At 39.2% G+C, this 20,203-nt stretch overlaps 1 protein-coding gene across 2 annotated transcripts; it reads right to left on the bottom strand.

Moving 5' to 3' along the window:
* Positions 1-1,118: 1,118 nt before the first annotated feature.
* On the bottom strand, positions 1,119-19,015 carry hid (head involution defective). Of its 2 annotated transcripts, none has more exons than NM_079412.4 (4): positions 18,166-19,015; positions 6,421-6,928; positions 5,434-5,746; positions 1,119-3,465 (listed from the first exon to the last, which is right to left on the bottom strand). In NM_079412.4, the coding sequence occupies exons 1-4, from the start codon at positions 18,494-18,496 to the stop codon at positions 3,385-3,387; spliced, it is 1,233 nt and encodes a 410-aa protein (NP_524136.2). In that variant the 5' UTR covers positions 18,497-19,015; the 3' UTR covers positions 1,119-3,384. The 2 variants fall into 2 exon arrangements, with proteins under 2 accessions (NP_524136.2, NP_001262010.1); NM_001275081.1 differs by having other exon boundaries at positions 2,947-3,465.
* Positions 19,016-20,203: the final 1,188 nt, after the last annotated feature.

Genomic DNA, 20,203 nt, shown 5'->3' on the forward strand with positions numbered 1-20,203 from the left:
TGGCAACCTATTGTTTAATGCTGTTGGCAGGTGTTGAACCGAAAAGTAATTATCATAAATAAAGGACTGAGTGTGCGTCTATTGATTAGTTTTGTTTAACATTTAATTGAAAACTTGTAAGATTTCCAATCTCCGATTAGCAGTTGCTTTTTGATGTCCGTTCAACTGATTCGCACACGCGCCTGCATTCAATGAAAATATCAGTTTCTGATTAAATATACCGTTTTGATTGACACTTGCATGTGTCGCGTGATTTAAGGCGGAAACGGATGTCATGACCGCTGAGCCTGAGGTTTTTCGGTGGCCAGGTTAACATAATTGCCCAGCCTGGTGCCGCGTTTCATTATAATCGCCATCGCCTGCTTAAGCCGCTAATAACACATCATTTTTGTGACACGAGCAACGTGGCCGGCACAGTATCCCGTTACCAAGTCACGTGGCGCGGCTGCAGGAGCAGCAATTATGGCCACTTAATCCGTAGCCACGAAAGGAATTGAAACTACAAATTGGTTTAAGCTTTCGCCTGGTTATATGCCGTCCAAGTGGCCATTTAAATCGAAGAAAAATATTTCCTCACGCACACTTCAACCCTGAACAATAACAAAAGGTTCGTTTTTCAGGGTAGGAGGAAAACTCTCTCTCTCTCACACGCAATGCTTCAGTGATCTTTTCTCATACCTGCCTGAAAGTAGGCCTTGTAAAATGTATTTTACATGTGATCAGCTTGCCATAATCCATGTAAAATAAGTTGCCATGTAAAATATTTCAAATAAATAAATATATAAATATTCCTTTACATTTATTTGCGTCCATCTTAATAAAATATTGGTAATGAAAAATGATAGTTTTATAAATATGTAAAATGTCTTGCGATGTAAAATATACTAAATAAATACTTTTACTTACTTTTCTTTGGTTATTCAACATAATTAAATAATAATAATGTTTGAGATTGATGAATTTATGAAGAGTAATAACCTTATAAAAAAAACGCTTGTATGCCATGACAACCCATTCAAATCATATACAAACTTTTAATTTTTTCAAATATTTTTTTCACTTTTATTTTCATTTGTTCCATAAATCTTACATAATAATTATGCGCTTTTATTTCATTTACACATACACATAGATGTATTCATATATATAATTTTTGTTGTCTTATGAACATATTCATGAGATCAATAATGATATTTATGTATATTAAAATATTACAGCATAATATAAAATGTACAATTAAACAAAGTGCTTTCTGCTAGCAATCACTAAACTACAACAGAAATGTTTCTTAAATTGAGTTGACAAAATTTCAGAATCAAACTTATCATTGAAGTTACGATATATGTATAAATGTATAATATGCGAAATACACGGGTTCATAGACATTTAATTATCTGTCACTGTTTTGGCACCAAATAAAATTCTATACAAAAATGGCATTTGATTCTGTGATTCGAACTGCGCTATATACAAGGTCGAGTAAAGATACTTAAATTACAAAAACGGATTAAGTAGCATTGGGTCAAAAATATAAATTTCTTGTGTTTCATTCTGATTTTTTTTCCATTTGCTTCGTTTTTCATTAACTTTTTGTTCGAGTATTTATGGCAAACCAAAAATCTGTACGACTTTTGGGCGCAAGGCCACAAAACTTTACCGAGATCATTGTGAAAACTAATTAGCAATAAGCAGGGGATAAAGCAAGGATGATTCCTTAATCTAATCCCCTTGCTCACTTGATGCAAACAATTTACAAAAATAATTTTTCATTTGTGTATGGTTTTAGTATTTCATTTCATTTTGTGGTAATTCAAATTAAGATTGATACATGTGAACGCGAGAATAGTCTATTGTTTTGCTGGGAAATGTCCGGGACTGGGTGATATTGGATTGGATTTGATTGGGACTGTCACTTAGGCTACACAAATAATATTGCTTATATACAAATAAACTTGTGTCCGAAGACAGCTTAATAAACTCACTAAACCAACTTAGACATTCTAGAAAATAGAACTAAAACGCTTGGCGAACTTATATCTAAGCTTTTCGTTAATTTTTGTTTATGTTTCTGTGTTTCACTTTCTGCTTTTTATAACATTTCTCATTGTAAAAAAACGGTTGATGTAATTGTATTGTATAAATCCATGAGATCAATGCGATTTTTGGGAATTGGTTTTTCTTTCTTTTTGATTGATTTTCTTAATATTTTCGCTATGTTTGCTTTCATGTCACTGTATTCGATTAGCATTGAAACGCCCGGGAAATTCTAGCATATAGTGAAAATTGCCTATAGAATATGTTTTCCTCTTCATTTCTTTTTTAACTTTGGCTAGCTGCGGAGATCAATTTTCATTAATTTCCATTGTGAGAGATCATTAATGTGCATTCCAAAAAAGACTGTGTACGAATGGGGAAAACTATCTCTCTTCTGGCCAAATTTCAATCGTTTTGCCATCAATCTCCCGGGCGTGGAGCTTAAAACTATTATATTGTGAGACCAATTTGAATATGATGATGAACAAACAATGACAAAAAATATTACAAATAAACATAAATCATAAGAAATTTAACTAAAATAACATGACATAAACCGTAGACACAAAACATCACAAAAATGGCATAAAAACTATATACAAAATTAATTTAATGATTTTCATTCATTTTTTTGTTGCGTTTTTTCTGCTTTTGTTTCAACAATTAAAGCTAGATGTGCTTGTTTTTGTGGACTTACGTTTAAAAAATTCTACTAGTTAAACATATTTAAAATATTTTTGTTTTTCTTGCAATTCGGAATTACAAATGCGAAGACATTGAAATTGCAGTTTACTTTGTTCTACAATGGAAGTAATTTTGTTTGTTGTTTATAAAAAATGCAAGTGTGGAAATGATTAAATGCAAATCAAAGATTATCAAAAGTATCTCAAAAGTGGCAGTTTTCTTTTGCTTATCTCTCTCTCTCTTTTTTTTGTACTAGTATAATTTGTAAATATCGCTCAAAAGGTTGTACAAAAATATGGATCAGCAAAAAAATAAGTGTGATTTGAGTCTCTTGCCAGTCTAAGAGTTTTCATTACTTTGAGCAGTTAAGATTGTTATCTTTCGTTTCGTTTTAGAAATACAAATGCAGTTACCATAGACAGATAGAATATATTGTTCTTGTGTCCCGTCAACCTTCTTAATCTTAGGCACACTCTTCGTGTATGTTGGCTGTTTGTGTATCTAACAATCCGTTTACGAATTAATGACTTTCTGCTTTCGCTCCTGCAGTTCAATAAATTCGTTGCACTTATGTACGGTTTAACTACAACTATGTTTAGATCGGCATATATCTTAAGGGCTAGCTGATTTCACTATAGATCATTCGATTACACGTCTCCTGCGCTTTCATCGCGCCGCAAAGAAGCCACAGCCCATGGCCAAAACGAAAACGGTCACAACAGTTGGCCAAGTGAAGCTCTGTGGTTTCTGAAAGGAGAATAAAACAATAGCATTTAGTTATATTCAGGTGCACGTGAAGGCAAATCTTAAACATAAAGAACAAGTTGCTTTAATATAACGCATTTCAAGAAATCATTCAGTTCAACCAATAGCTCCCCTGTGCGGCATTAAATATCTAAAACCACACACGTGACCGAACCACCCCTCTTTTGAACCGTAAATCAAGCGAAACTATTGACTGCCCGACGGATGAACTTCATGTGGCCTGACCCAAATGGGCGGTCAACTTTTGTCCGGTCACTGGTGTAATTATTTTTCTATACAGCGCACTTGACTCCCCCCCAACCCGCATCAATGGTTTTATAATTTACACCATTTATTTGTCCAATAGTCCACGCTTCAACGGTTGCAGTGCGGCACGTGTGAATGATGAGGTGGTGGAACTGCAACCACCAAAAATCCAACTGACCCCACATTTATTATGCAAATTTGCTTTTCTGCTGTTTTCGCTCGAATTTTAGTCTATATTTTGATAGGACTATTGTGGCTTCTTCTATGCGGTTAATGGTATGAAAGGCCATCGAACATGTGGCCATATTTTGATTTCATTTTTGGCATTGAAAGGAGAATAAATTATGGTGAAATACACACCATTATGCGAATAAAATGTGCTTTAGTATCTATGAATTAAGTAACACATTTTAATACTAGATGTGTAGGTACAGTTTGTCACATGCTAGAATTTATGTTTGGCAATTATGTTTAATGTGTATAGCATTCATTCCCTTTCCTTACTTATAAGTTTTCCACTCTCTAATCCTTGACTAAGCTATAGTTAATTAGAATATTTTAAAATGTATTTACATCTGCAGAACCACTAGCTTTTGCATGCCTGTTGCCTTTCAGATTACGGAATTTCTCACGCTCTCATTTAGCAGCTGAGTGAGTCTCGGATAAGGTCAGATCCCAGCGAGCCGAGGGAGCCGAGGGAGCCGCTATATAGCTTCCCGATCAGTCGGCAGCTTCCCCAAGGATGAGCCCCCACAATGCGATGAGCGATAAGAACGGCCAGCCCGGAGCCCATATGAATTACAATAAAAACAAAATCGCAGTGGAATAGGAATAACATAATGTAGGACTGAAATGGACTGGAAATGGTATCAGGTCTGAGTCAATGTGTGTGTCATGCGATTGCGATTGAATTTCTTCAAGTTTGCATTTCTTTCAACTGCGCAGGCAAACGCGCAAGAAACTAAAACTAAAAAAAAAACGCGACGCGTAAAAAAGTGAGCTCAATGAGGGCCGATACACAAAGGCCCGACTTAAGGGGGGGGGGGGGGGGAGGGGGCACATGTGGCTCTATAGAGGCGCCTGCCTTGATTAACATAAAGCGGAGACAAGTGACAAGAGCGACTCTTTCACTTCGCACTGCGCAATTAATTTTTATCGCACATTTAGCATGTGCAAAAGTGTTATACATGCCCGGGCCGCACTCCACTAAATACAGATACAGATACATTTTGCTAGCGTATCGTATTCGTATCTGCATCCGAATCTGCGACTCCTTTCGCGTACGGCAATTTGTCATTCCTTGCCGCGTATTTTTAGCACTTCTCTCTAGTTGAGCCTTTGAAAAATGTTTGCCACGTGCCACGGACTTAGGAGGCACGAACTGCTAGCAGATGTGTGAAGTCCCGAGTTAATGAACTCCCCAACTCATATCCTCTTTTGTATTCTAATTGTTGGACAGTTTTGGGCGACTTAAGCAAAGAAGGGGCCTCTGCCTGTTGGAAATATTTTGCTATGTATGTTTGCAGCAAGATTGTATAGTTCTTTTCAAGTTTTTTGAACATTTTTTAAAACCTAAAGTATATTAGATTAAGTTGGCAGGCAATGAATGCTAACTAGATTTGGGTAGTGATGCTGATTCACCGAAACGAGAATACCCTTTCTCTGTATGCGTTGTGCATTCCAAGATTGGTGGCCATTTCTTACCTTCTTCTCGGCCTTCGCCTTTTGTCGTTCTCGCTCCACCTGTCGCTGCTGACTGATGTGGCCATGGATGGCACCGCTCTCCGCTTGGGATGTACCACCGGGCTGGCTATCGGTATGGCAGACTGGATTATTGCTGCTGCTCGAGTGGCTATTGGAGCTCTTCTTCTTCCGGGGCGGGATGCGTCCATTGAACTCCTGCAGACGCTCCCGGCCGGCCGTAAAGTTGTCGTAGCGATCGCCAAACTCGTCCCAAGTGGCCTCATGATCGCTCTGGTACTCGCGCTCATCCTCGCCCGTCGAGGTCAATCGCTTGCTGTGGGAAGAGACGCATAATGGGCACTATAAATATCGCTGCACATATAGACAGATGACTTGGGAACGTCATGAGCAATTATCAGTCGGTTCGGATTCGGATTCGGGTTGTATAGCACTATATGCCACTTGTGTGTGCACATAATCCAGCGACAACTTTGCGATTTCATTAATTAAAAACTTGCCGTTGTGTCATGGGAATTGGAAAAAGGGGGTCGGGTGGGGCGAAAGGTGTCGAGATTGCGATGAATAATCTAGCTATTTTGCTTGGTACTTCAGTACGAATCAATTTCACAGCGTGTGTGTAACGATTTCTAGTCTTCGTTCCTTTACAACTATATTTCTCTCAGTGGGATTATTAATTATTATAATAAATATTATATAATAATTATAAACATCAATGAAAATGAATTTAAGTATTACACTTAACTAAAGTTCATATTATTCTTCAATTATATTCAACGCCTAGCATAGTTTATATTAATCTCTAATTTGAATACACGCTGTATAGCTTTGTATATTTTAGTTGGTCTAAATTGCATCCTATCATGTCATAGTTTGGAACTTTCCCTCTTATTCTGTATGCTCATCGATCTGAATCTAAATTCCAGTTTGATTGGTTTTGCACCACCCAGGCAGTGTATCTTTTGGCACCCTGCATCGCTGGCTACTCACCGTCTGGCCGCATCCGACTGGCTGCGCTGCAGGCGCATCTTGGGCGCCACTGGCGCCGATAACGGCGTGGAGGTCGACGTGAAGGGGCTGTGGGGGTGGCCGTGCCAGCCGAAGGCCGCCGATGAGCTGGAGGTGCCCGCACTGGCCGTGTTCGGAGTGGGTGGCGGCGTGTAGCCCGCGTAGTAGGTACCGCCCATTCCGAAGGGAGCGGAATGGTGTGGCATCATGTGCGCCGACTGCTGCGGGTAGCTGTGGCTGCAGTGCATCGGCGGCGCTGACTGCGGTGGCATTGGCTGCGGTGTTGATGGCGCCGGATATGACGGATGTGGTTGCGGCTGCTGCTGCCGGAAGAAGTTGTACTCCTCGCCGGAGGAGAAGCTCACGCTGGTTCGGGGGGTGCGCGGATGGGGATTCGAGTTCGGATTCGGATGGCCGTGCGGAAAGAACACATCGCCGCCCGTGAAATTGCAAGAGGGGCTTGGCGGCGGATACTGGAAGATTTGCGGGGCTGAAACGAAAGTTAAGCGAATAATAATTTAAATACAGCTGGCACATAATAAGAAAATCAAACGAACTTACTAATATTATTGAAAAGTCTAAAATATTTAATATTTTGATGATGTACAGTTCGCTTACATATACCCGTAATAAAGATCACCCAACAATGGATAAGGTAAACAAAGGCGGCATTGGCCGGGTCTGAAATTGAGTCAGTGACAATGTAGGGAAGTGTCTAAGGTCGGGGCGCTGGCGATCCCATTGTCTTGCCAACTGCCACTTAGCCGACTGACTGTAAAACCCGCCGCAATTATGGCAAGTCCTCTCTGATCATAAAACCACCCATAAAACGATCAGGCAGCCCCTACCAGTTACAGGCTTGCAGTGCACAATAAAATAAAATATCTTCGGCCGGTGCAGCAGGAAGCCACATAATGCTGTTTTAAAGATAAATGTAAATGTAAATAAACGACTAAAACTGGAACGTTGCAATTTTTAATGGCTTTCGGCTCCCTTTGCTCCAAGGGCCTTAATTAAGTAATATGGCTTATTTAACAATATAACTATCCATTTAGGGCTTTCATCATAAATTGATATGGCTTCCAACAAATACTATTAAACTTCCTAAATACACCACTTTATCGACATATTGCACTTCTGATACATATCCATGAACAATGGCCACTAATATTCAAGTTATTCGCAGCCTTAAGTATCTTACAAGCCGCCTGCAGGCGCATTTGTATCCAAGTTGTTTACACGTCATTGGCAATTCTCGTGCTCACTTGGCAAAGTATTTTATTTTTTTTTTTTTGTTTTGTATCTTTAGCAACAAACATTGCCAAGAGGGTCTACTTGAGTGGCCCAACTTGAAAAGTATCTGTATCTGTCTTCGAAATCTTTCCAGCTTAGCATCATTTATGCATGTAACGAGAAGCGTATCTGTATCTGCGATTTGACTTCCAGTTGTATTTCAATTTTTGTATTCTCCTCCCTGTTTTTTTTTTGTTTTTTTTTTTTACTTGCAATTTCATGCAAATCGACAACAAAAGCGTTGATAGGTAAATGCGCTGCCGAGCTGGCCACTTGGTATGCGCATAAATTGTGAGCTCCCCATTAGTTGGGTGTACATTTTCATCTGTATGATTTCTTAATGTTTATTTACTTAAAAAGCCATTGCCCAGCGACAAATGATTGATTGTAATGCAAAATTTATACAAATCGACAGCAGCCGGCGGCAGAAGTACGTGTATCTTACCGATTAGCAGCCAGCAAGAACGATAATTGACCGCAGATAATGCCCGACAATCTACCCAATACATACATCCATGTCTGTCTGTCTTTCTGTCGCTTTGTCGGTGGTCAGTGTGCAGTGTGCAGATACACAATAATGTCACTCACTGTCAACCTGCAGGCGACTAATTTGCAATTTGACCCAATAGCCTTGAACTCGAATCGAGTCGAAACGAGCCCACAGCTGTTGCATTCGCAGTTGCAGTTGCAAGAGCGCAAAAAATCGGTATTTAATTGCGGGCCAAGATCCGAACCAAAGCAAACGAAACCGAAGCGAACCGAGGCGAAGCGAGTTAAGAGCCACTCCTTGCCGCAGCCTTACCATCTGTATCTGAAAGATACTGTGCCAGGCATTTGAAACTAGTTTGCTGCTGCTGGCCAGCAGCTGAGGCAACTCACGTGCGCTCACCGCGCGCCATCGTAAAGTCGCTGTTAACCTTGAAAATCTGCCAGGTTTTGCCTCAGCTTCAGCATCAGCTTCAGAAACGAAGCGAAGCCAACGGCAGGGATCATTACTGCCTGGCCAACTTATATAACTAGCCATGCTATGTCGATGCTGGTACACACAGAAAAATACCATCACCACTTAAGGTGATACAATTTTTCGAGCCATGAGTGGAGAAAGAATTGATGTCTTATTCTTTCTCTATATTAATTTTAATCAAATCTACAGATGTATGCTCATCTTCATTTGGTTCTACATGTTAAAATGTATTATAAACTTTCCAAATTTGTCTTAAAGAACATTTGTTTTAATTTGTATAGGCTTTTCTCATCGTATACAATATCTATTATGAAATTATACAGTTACAAACTGTAACTGTAACTGTAGTAAGTAATCGCTTACTCATATTTAACATATATTTTTATTTGGTGGTGACTGCGTGAGCTAAAATAAGCTAAGATAGATAGCGCATTTTGCCATAGATTACGATTTAATCTACGATTAGAACGAAACGTTTACAAACTACTATCTATGGTGATTTAATCTTTGTTTAGGTGAGCGTGCTTGAAATTCTCTATAAAAACGGGAACCTGGCTTAACAATAGTGTACGTTTCTTTTTTTCGCATAAAACAATTGTTTAAACTTAAAAAGGCGTGATTAAATGATTTAAAACGATTTTTTGTTCCAATTTGTGAGGCAAGAAAATGTTTGATTTATCTTGATTTATAAAACGCTTAATTATAGCACCTAATGCTTATATGCGTTATATAATTCACACGTTAAATAGGTGATGATGAGATATTTAAATCAATTCGTAAATGTACAAGGGGTGTACCCTTAGAGAAAAAAGTGTTAATTTCTTTAAACACGTCTATTGAGTCACGCATTGCAAGGGAAAATTTATTTTCATTTAAATGTGGTTTTGTGATTTCTGTGATATATTTTCGAGTTTTCCTCGCCATCTCTATAAGGTGGGAAGGTGGAAGAATTTTATGATCACAACTCAATGCGGGCGATGCAGTAGTTGTTAGCACTGCAGTTGTTGGTGACGAAACGTGACCAATTGTTAGGAGTATTGTTTTATTCGAATTGCTGCATTCGCTTATATTTCCACGGGCGACAATATGGGCAAAATGTTTAATTGAATTACGAGTGCCAGTCGCATCTGGACATAACAACGGCGACTGAAATAAAAAAAATTGCAATTATGTGTATAATTCACTTTAATTCTCCATCGGTTCTAGGCGATGTTGCAACCGTTTCTAAGGCCGCTGGGCAGCAGCTGACAAACATCAATCAGGCAAAAGTTTAACTAAGCAGAACGCCTCAGAAAAAGCTCAAGAACAGCTCGGAGGCAGCGGAAAAACGTGAAAAATGCCTCGCTTTAGTTGCCACACAAAAGAACAAATCGTCGTCGGCAACGTTGAAATGCATTTTTAGTTGTGCCTTTGCAGTTGATTGCATTTGCAGTTGCAGTTTGCTGGCTGGCGTACCCGCAGCATATGTTGCTCATTATAACCTTGAAGTGCTGACTAAATGCAAAAAAAAAAAAAAAAGAAAAAATGCACAAGAAAACTACACATAAAAATATACTAGAGTCACCACCGGCACTGCACGGGTAAGTATGAATAAATACGAGCCCGTACTCGAGTGGCTCGTATCTCCAACGGCCCAACTCGAACAATTGCGTCGCACTTGGGATCGCAATCGGTATCGGGGGCTAAACGAGTTTGCAAAGTGCGAGTTCTATAACTTGGTCAGTGGAACGGAATGGGAAATGCCATATGAATCGGCCAGATATCGAGGGAGGAAGCTATTGACCAGCTGAGATATAGGAAGGAAGTGGTGGCTAACAACCTGACCTGCGGAACGGAGTTTTTGTTAATAATAAAATGATATTCAACATATTTATTCATAGGCTAGCCACGAACTTTAAGAAAATAAAGAAGCTAATTCCAGTTGAAACTGGAATCTTTGAAATCAAAAATAAATATATAGCATACGTGATGTATAAATCCGTCATGGATTCACAGAATAACCGCATGTTTCATTTGTGCCATCACAACTCCAAGTCTTTCAGCAAATTGCAATCTCTTCTCCCAAAATCTCGAAACCTCTCGAAAGCCAGCGGCAACTTCACTTGACATTGACATTTATTGATGAATATTTAATTTAAAAATGAAAACATGAAAAACAGAACCGAAACAAGCTCAAGATGACAGAACAAAGAAACACTCCATACCGAACTCAAAACTGGGGTTAAGCAAAGTCCAAGATTACAACATGATATGATGCACGTCGGAATAATGCCGAATAACTTGGCCAAAAAAAAAAAAATGTGTATAAACTCATTTTACAGTTACCAACCACATAACGCCCACACACGAAGAGGAAGCAGAATAAGCAGCTGTAACCACAACCAAAAACAGTAAATAAAAATCCCACAAAAATTACATTTGAAGTCGTTCATTTAAGGCGATTTGTCGTCTGTCACGATGCGAGATTACTAATTTGGTTGGTCAACTCGAGTTTCACTTGATCGTCCGTCTGTCTGGCCTGTCACCTCGATTTAATTAGGCAACAACAGCTGCCGATTTTCTCCCCGCACAGTCGAACGGTAAAATTGCTCATGGCCAAGGCAAGTGACTAATTAATTGATCTTCAGGAAATTGGGAGAGAATTCCGAAAACAATGCCGACGACTCCTGATTAAGAATCTCTGTGTTCTGGCTTTTTCTATATATGACAAAAGACTGTTTTACAAATGCCTTTTTTGGGGTTTTGCACAATTCGATCAGTTTTTGTCTCGAACTGCATGTCAATCAGGTGTCGATCTATGTACGAGTCTCAATCTATAGATCAGATCCCGCTGTTATTGGCCAATTTCGGTAAGCCGCTAATTAGCCATTTGTGGAATGCGAGAAGTTTGTGAATTAAGGAAATATCCAAAAGTGAGTGGTGAAAAATATGCGGAAGCTAATGACAAATTTGATAATGTCACAAGTGATTCATGTAAACAGAAAGAGAAAGTTCTCGTGAGATGTTATAAGGATGATTCTTAGCATGGCAATTTAATTAACTTGCGTAATGTCTCGATGGCAAGGAGAAAGTTTCTTTGTTTGATGATTTGGCAAATCCCGATTGAATCAAATTCACGCATCAATCTTGTGGGTCTCCAAGAATACAAACAATACAATTATCACTAAACTCACTCAGTCAGCAGAAATTCTCGATAATAAAAACAGAGGTCAAGTGTATGAAGATATTAAAGCTCATATCGTCGGCAATTCTAAATCTAAGCTTTGATGATCTAACCCAGTCCAGTTATGTTCGCATCGTGATGCGTTTAAAATATTTTAATCTTCCCGCAGCAAGGTTATAAACTAATATAAACAAAAACGGGGCCAGCAAACACGCGAGCCATTATTAAAGCCCACATAAAGCTAATATGCAAGAATTTAATTAAATATTTCAGGAATTAAGAGCCGTTGGAAACGGCTTTAAAGAATGAGGAAACCCTTTGAGGGACAGCTGAATGGAATTCCGAAATTCTCCCACCCACATCGCATTTTCATTCTTTGCCAATCTCCATGAGAGCGTTTTTCTGGAAATAGCTCAAACGCTTATCACGACAGCCCAGCTAAAACCAGGGAGAATGTGCAGCAAGCTGCTCAATATTTTATCAGCGACAGACAAATGCAATTTTTCAATTTCCTCTCTTCACTCCACACAACAAAAGGAAAACAGCTTAAAAGGCTATAAAAAGCCAAAAGGAAAATCAGGCATGAGACGACGTTCCCAAGGAACTTATACGATGCACATCGATTGACAGGAAACTGAGCGAAACACAAGTCTTTGGTCTTTGCAGTTGTTTGCATATTTTCCGGGGATCCAAAGGATTTTCCGGAAGAGTGGAAAATGGCGAGCATGTGTTTTGTGAGCAAGAGGAACATTTGAAAATGGTTTGGGAAGACAGTAAAATATAACTGGCTGAATCAGCGTGTAAAAAGGATCAAACAAATATAAAGAAGTCTTAAAGAAAATGTTCTACACTGTAATTTGAAAACTGTGTAGTTGGGAGATTTAGTAAAATATTACAGATTAACTAAACATTTCTATTAATTTCTTGTTAATTGCTAAAGCTCATTAGTTCTTATTTATGAAAATCACGAATTTTCCATACTTCCGCACTGAAGTATGGCCATAAATGCCATCGCCACTTAACCAAATTCAAAATCTTTGCAACGAGCCAAAAGCATTTAGTAGTTGATTAAACCGAATCTCCGCCCAGTACCACGCTGCAATTAACAACGTAAATGCGAAAATTACAATTAAACAATAAATAAAACTGTACGCCAGCATTCGATCAGATGCAACGCAATTAAAATAATTAAAAAGAGAGAAAAAAAGCAAAACTGCAGCCGCAAAACGGCAAACTGCACGTCTCAACAGCCGCGGCAAAAAGTTATTAATAAATGAATGGGAATTGCATTTGCGACTGGGCCAGACTGGCTGTCTTCGCTGCGTCATCCAATCCACAACCACTCGGAGCTTGCGTGCCCGTAGGGTTATCTATACTCGATCCAGTGGATCGGATGTGCCCCACCAACCCACCAACCCACCAAACCACCAACCCACCGAGACCACTGAAAACACCCACCCACCGACTGCCTTTGGCGTACACAATTACACGAGCTTATTTGTTGATTTAATTGTCGTTGGCACTTTGCACATTTAGTAAGCGCATTTGATTTGTTTACCAAATAAGTTGATATTGATACTCAACCCGAGCAGTAGATAAATAGGAGGGGGAGTTCTAAACAGAGTTCATATTTCAGTAGTTTACTTAATGTTGAACATTAAAATTGGAATTGCCAAATGAAATGGGTTTTGTTAAAAATAATATACAACAAAAGGTGTTTTTGTTTTTCAACTCTTTCAAATAAATCAGATGCCATTCCACTATCCTTCCTCATTTAAGCCCCTTTAAACTTGATCTCACCCAGCGCTCTTTAAAATGTGGAAGGTAAATCGCGAAGGAACATTTTCCCTTTGGGAATCGGAGAACACCTTCAACGAATGTTCCTTTGAGAGCTCATCGCGAGGAAAATTTGAAAGTTAACTGGTGTCTGGAGCGTTTGCCAGCTTGCCAATTATAACAAGTAGCCAGGTATGATGTCTGCCGTCTGTTTTGTGCCGAGGAGTATATCCTGTTCTTAGTTTTCCGCCTTTTGATACATATCCTTTTCCACTTCTGCCTTGAGCGTGTCGCACAAGTTGCATTGTCCTTAGTTCCTGAAAAGGAGTCGAGTTGTCAGCGCAGATGGGGTTTTGCCTAGCTTGTCTAGGCTCAATTTCATAACAAAAACTTGAGCACGTTCTATCCCTAACACCCCCCACTGCCCCCTGAACTTAACCCGAACGCCTCAGTGCAAACAATTTAGCACGGCCTCAGCGGAGACTTAATCAAAAGCCAACTTAGGCATCCTGGCTGACTACCGTCTGAGCCCGATTCAGCCGTGTCCCGTCGCTTATAGTGGCTCAAAAGTGTCAAGTTTATATTCGCATTCAGGTAATATTTTTTCTTATTAGGCAAAGTGCCTGGCGGGCATTTAAACTTGAAAAATGTGTAAAGTTCATTGCGCTGAGTGGTGTGAAATGTAAACAAACTGGATTATTTAATTTTCAATATGCTGAACATATGTATATAATGTATATAAATGTATGTATATAAATGGGTGGAAATATTTGGCAATCCAAAATACTAATAAAATAAATTTTATACCTTTTTAGAAGTGTATTTTTAGTGAAACTATTTCTTCAAAAGTTTTGGGCTCAGATAGAAATTGTGTTTGACAGCTGGTTTTCAAGTTTTTTGTTCATAACCCACTCTCAACTTTTATGAGCGAATCATTTTCGAGTAAAGACTTCCGATTGGATTTGTCGCAGCTGTTTCGGGCAGATCGTCAAGAATGTTTATGCCAAATTTATGAAAGCAGTAAAGTCATAAAAAACTGAGCTGTAAGACAATATAAAACTTAAATGAAATGTAACAATTACAGAGGACGCAACTCAACAAAAAAAAGCTGCATATGTATTTGCAAGGGAAAAATAAAAAAATCGAAAACAAAACCAGAAGGAAACCAAAAATCACGGTCAATGTAAAGGCGAAGCCGTAATACCAACGAAAAGCGAAAAAATAAAGCAGACAACGAGAGAAACAGAAAAAAGCAATGCAAAGTATGTAAAATATAAAAAGCCGCCTGTACGTATAAATCAGCTTGGCAACAGGCCAAGCAAATCGAGATGGAAATGACGATGATGAAAAGCGGAGGCAAACCTCCTCCCATCCAACCCTCCTCCTATTTTCCCACCCCCTTTGTGATGCTGTGCAGAAAAAAGAGGAGTTCAAAACTTGCGGTTAATCGGAGTTTTTGCGCTCCCTCTCTTTCTCCAGGCGTAGGCTTCATCTCGCTCTATCTGCGCAGCAGTCAGCTGTGTTTTGTTGCCAGGCAGGATGCGGCAGGAGTCGCCATTTTTGCCGCCATTATGGCTCCTCTTTTCTACTAAAGTCCACCTACACGAAGTTGCCGAGCAAAACAAAATGGTTGAAAATGTCAAGTGCGGCAGAGACGCCGGCAGCGAAAAACAACGCCTAGCAGCAGAACAGCTGTTGGCAACAGCAAAGCGAATGATGCGAATTTGCAAGCCAAAGCAGAGCGACCAAAACTTGGAGTTGAGTACGGTGGGGAACATTTTTGTACTCTGCACTGTACCTACATAGGTACATATTATTATCTATGATAACAAAAATCTATGTTAATAACTAAATGTTGAACCAAAAAAGTAATAGTCCATAATAGTTTACATAATAACCGCTAGGTTTACGCATCTTTTAATCTGCATCCAATTAGCCAACAGATAAAATGTACCTGTTCCCATCACTGATTAGGGAACCGCTGCTGTCATTGCACCTTTTGTTGGTCGCCATTGGGAATGGGTTACGTGGTGGGCTCTGGATGCTGTATGCATAATCCTCTCCCAAAACAAAAGGCTCCCTGCCGCATTTTTTTTTTTGCTTTTGGTAGGGAAAAGCTCTGTTGGTATTTAGGAATTTTTGTCGGGGTTGTTTGCGCCTCGCATTTTTAGGCTTTTAGGGTTGATAGCTGGCTGATGACTAAGCGCGTTTCTGGCTAAAAGTATTCCGTGAATCTGGCTTGCATGTATGTGTGTATGTATGGCATAGCTGGGGGAACCAGGAAAAAGGGTTCTCGCTTCTTGGTTAACTACAGTTTATCCCTTTCTTGTTTCAAGGGCTTCAAGCATTGTTCACTAGTTTCGGGATGTGTCACGATTAGATAAATTATCCTCTTGAGTGGCTAACTAAAGTACATGATCGGCGTGCGTTGAGTAGGGGCTTAGATGTGGTTCGGGAAAATGAGATAAGGGAAAATTACTTTTAAATCGAAACTTTCACGATAACGTCAAGTCTTTTTAGCTCGTTTTTCAAAATAAATGCCCCGCAATCGAATTTTCACTGGGCATCAGCTCTCGTAAGCGAAAAAAAAGTATCTCTGTATAAATTATGATATTATAGACGAAAACAGATTGAAGCGCCCAAAAGTGACTCACTGTAATTTCGAGAAGGGAACGCTTTTTTTTCGTCTGACCAACTGTTGCTGACAGCAAAAAAGGTAACAAACCAAATAAAACAGCAAAATAATATAAAGTAACAATTCGGTTGTTCGGTGGAACCAAAGAGCGCAGCTGGCAATCATCGACAGCGACAAAATCTATTATGCAAAGGCAACACAAAATTAAGGAACGCGAATGAAAAACCGCAAAGCAAACATGAAAAGCGCGCGCGCAAAAAAAAGAAAAACAATAAAAACTGACCGCACTCAACGTGGCCGAGCACAAAAGCTACTTAAACAACCGTTAAGTCAAACACTTTGCAAATGGCCCACACCCTCAACCCGTTTGGCCCCCTTTTGGAAAATCGGAAAACTAGTTGCCTAAGGTCAAATGGCGTTTAATAATTTGGGTTAGTCGAGTGGTAAGATATACGAGCAGTACGCTCGAGATAGATAGATATCTTGCAGATACCCAGACACACAGGCACACCACACTCACTCAAAAGTCTCAAAAGTAAGACATTCGACTCGAGTTTGGCGCGTGCCAATTAAACGTGCTTAGCTCTGTGCTCCCAGCTCTGTTTTATTGCCGCTGGGTTATGTTTCCCTGGTTTCAGCCAGGTCTTTATTTTCTTGCTGGTCCAGCACACGCCCAATTTTTTGACCATATTTACGAACAATATCGCATGACAGCCAACTCGGCAGTTGTCTTGCATGTGTCTCGGCGTTTCTTTCTTAAAGCCATAGCACACTAAAAGTTTTATCAGCCTAGTTTAGATAATCATGACCGAAGGAAATTGATCTTAATGTGATTTATCGAGCTAGTTATCACCATTTCTACTTTATTTTCATTTATTTATAACATAAGTAGATTTTTGTCTCAATACAAAATTTTTTAATTTGTAAGATTCCCACTTTGGGAATTTGATCCAGTAATTCCCCACATGATTTTGAGTTTTTGCAGTTTTGTGACTTCGTTTATTAAGTTTGCTCTCTCCTCCAATCGAAACTTCTCAATTACTTCTCAATTTTCCCCTTTTTGAACTTGTTCGATTAATTTTTATTGAATTACCGTTTTTTCGGCTTCCTTTCGAATGTGGCCGAGAAATTTGCCTTCCGCTCTGCCTTTTACACTTTTTTTTTTGCTGATAAGCTGACAAAGTGCTGAATTGACCATATATAAAATAAAAAAAAAACTGGGTAAAAGTAAACAAAAACAACCTGGATGCAGTTGACGCAGTTACTCGAAACTGGATGAATCAACAACCTTGAAAAGTGAAACTTGCACAAGGGGAACTGAAGCAGTTAACAAATAACGTCACAACTTGGCTAATTGCTGACCCATTTTAAAATGAGGGAAACCCTCCGGCTGTCCAGAAACTTTCTTAAACTAAACTAAATGATATTAAAAGCGGTAATCAAAAATATGAAACCTTTAAAGTCGCTTGTATAGAAAAAAATTGTTCGCCATTTTTTATTGATCAAATCTATTAGTTTGAAAATATCTTCAAACATTTAAAATGCTGTTTTTTCGAAAGAAATAAATTTACTATTCTTTAAGCAATTTCAAGTTAATAACATTTTTTGTTTACTTTTACAAGGAGATCCTATGAAAATCCTTCTTGTTAATAGCAAAACAAGTGGGCTTAAATAAAGTGTTGGTTATAAGCATTTTAGAAAATATATTACCAACATGCGTAAGCAGTTATTCTGTGTGGGAACTTCTTAAACATTTCGCAATTAATAACCGTATATGAATCGAAACTTATTTTTGTATCTGCAAATGTATTTGAGGTAAACTAAATGGATATCCTGATTAACCCACACAATTTCAAAGTTCTTAAGAGTGGAGAATTGAGATCTTTGTAGACTTACCACTCTGCTGGCTCTGGTACATCCTGACCCACTCGTAGAGGGCGTATAGCACTTGGTCGGTGGGCAGTGGAGACTGCATCGGCGTCTGCGTGGCCGACGAGGTGGTGGTGTTCGGCGATTGCGAGGCGGCGCTGCTGGCGCCGTCCGACGATGCGGAGGACGAAGATGAGGCCGAGGAGGCGGAGGCCGAGGACACGCCCGAGGAGGAGACGGACGAGGATGCGCTCGAGGGAAGTGGGTGGTTGTGGGGGGAGGAGTTGCCCGAGGCTCCCGATGAACTCGACGCTACGTCATCGGCGCCGCCCTCGGGCAAATAAAAGGGCACGGCCATTGTGTGGGTGTGTGTGTGTGCTGGCTTCCTTTTTGTCCTTATCCGCTTCCTTCCTTCCTGCACTTTGTTGGCACTTTGCTCTTCTTGTGATTGTTCTTCGCTGCTTTGTTTTGCTTTTTATTTTGTGTACAACTTTTGGTTAGAGTTCACTTTAATTGATTTTGTATTTCTTGTGCAAGATTTTGAATATTAGAAACTTTTTCATTTTTCGTGCAGTTTTTTCTTATGATTTGTTTTTTATCTTTCCTGATTTGTCAAACAACACTCAAGTCAAGTTTTTGCTCGGTTAGTTAGTTTTTCGGATTCTTCTGCGTTTTTCATCAACCCTTTTCGTGTTTAGAACTGATTTAAAAACACAAAACTGTTCACGATGGATTTCGTTTTTTATTTTTTGTTATTTTTTTATTCTTTGCTTTTGCTGTTGTCAATTATGGAAGAGCACTTAAAACGTGTCGCAGACTCAAAGAAAGAGGGCAGGAAACACGTCTTACTGGCTCCGCGGCTAAAAATGAACTGTTCGCACTGGGGCCTCAAACTACGGCAACAGAGCCTCTACCGCGACGTCGGCAGAGCGGCAGCGTAGGCGCGCAGCCAGTGCAATCGCAATCTCTCTCGCTCCCTCTCCTGCACATGCACGTGCATGAAGGAGGCACACTTGAGAGAAAAAAAATATTTTAAAAAATCCCGCTCTTTACCTACCCTGTAATAGCTGAGTGAGGAAGAGTATACTCGGACCATGAATTGCGTCTACATAAATGCATCAAGGAGCATAGTTAACATATCTAGATTTTAAGGTTGTAAAAATTTAATTGATTGGCTTTCGCATACTGAAAAAACTGAAATATTGTACCAGCGCACTAATTGCTGAAGTAACACTATTTTATAACTCATATTTACTTACAACATAAAGTACATATTTAGATGCACAAACAATGTGAAGGGTATGTCTCAGTTGGTACTCTTACAAAACGTTCTTTCTCGTTTCAACTAAGAGTGTGTGGGCAGGCTGTGTACGCGTGTATGTGTGGGTACACAAAGATCTTGTCGAGCAGGTAAATTCAGAAGAAGAAGAAAACTCATCAGAAGTAGCGAAGAGGCAGTATATCCGACTGCGCTGCCTAGCGAACGCTAAAGCAAAACAAAAACTGCAATTGTACAACACTCTTTGCTTGTGGTTTTCGTTATTGCACTTTGCTCTTGCTTTCGGTTTTGATTTGTATTTGTTTAAACAAGAGAGCGGAGGGAGAGCAAGCGTTCTTAAGAGGCCAAAAAACCGGAGTAGAAAGAGTATGATAAATGGGAGTATATTCTATGAGCGGATTAAATGAGTTAAAAAGGTAGTAGAAAAAAGGGAGTTTTTAGACAAAGCTTGATTACTTTCTCACATTTTAAAATATTTTGAGAAGGGAAGTTCACAATTTTATAATGTTCAATACTTTTTTTTTGAATATAAATTTGAAAAATAGCAACATGATTAACAAAGGATCCAACTTGCTTAGCTCAGGTTTTACTGGCTAAATGAATGTACATATGTATGTATGTATGTACATTTATGCAGAGAATGATTAGCTAGTTTATTGTATTTAATAAAATAAATTAAATTGTTTTATATTTTGGGTATTCAAGCAATGTAATAAAGACTATTTAGTTGGCGTTCATTCACATTAAACATTTCAAACGTGTTTTTGAATATACGATAAGGAGTTT

The sequence above is a fragment of the Drosophila melanogaster genome, chromosome 3L, assembly GCF_000001215.4.
Source record: "Drosophila melanogaster chromosome 3L".
NCBI lineage: Eukaryota > Metazoa > Arthropoda > Insecta > Diptera > Drosophilidae > Drosophila > Drosophila melanogaster.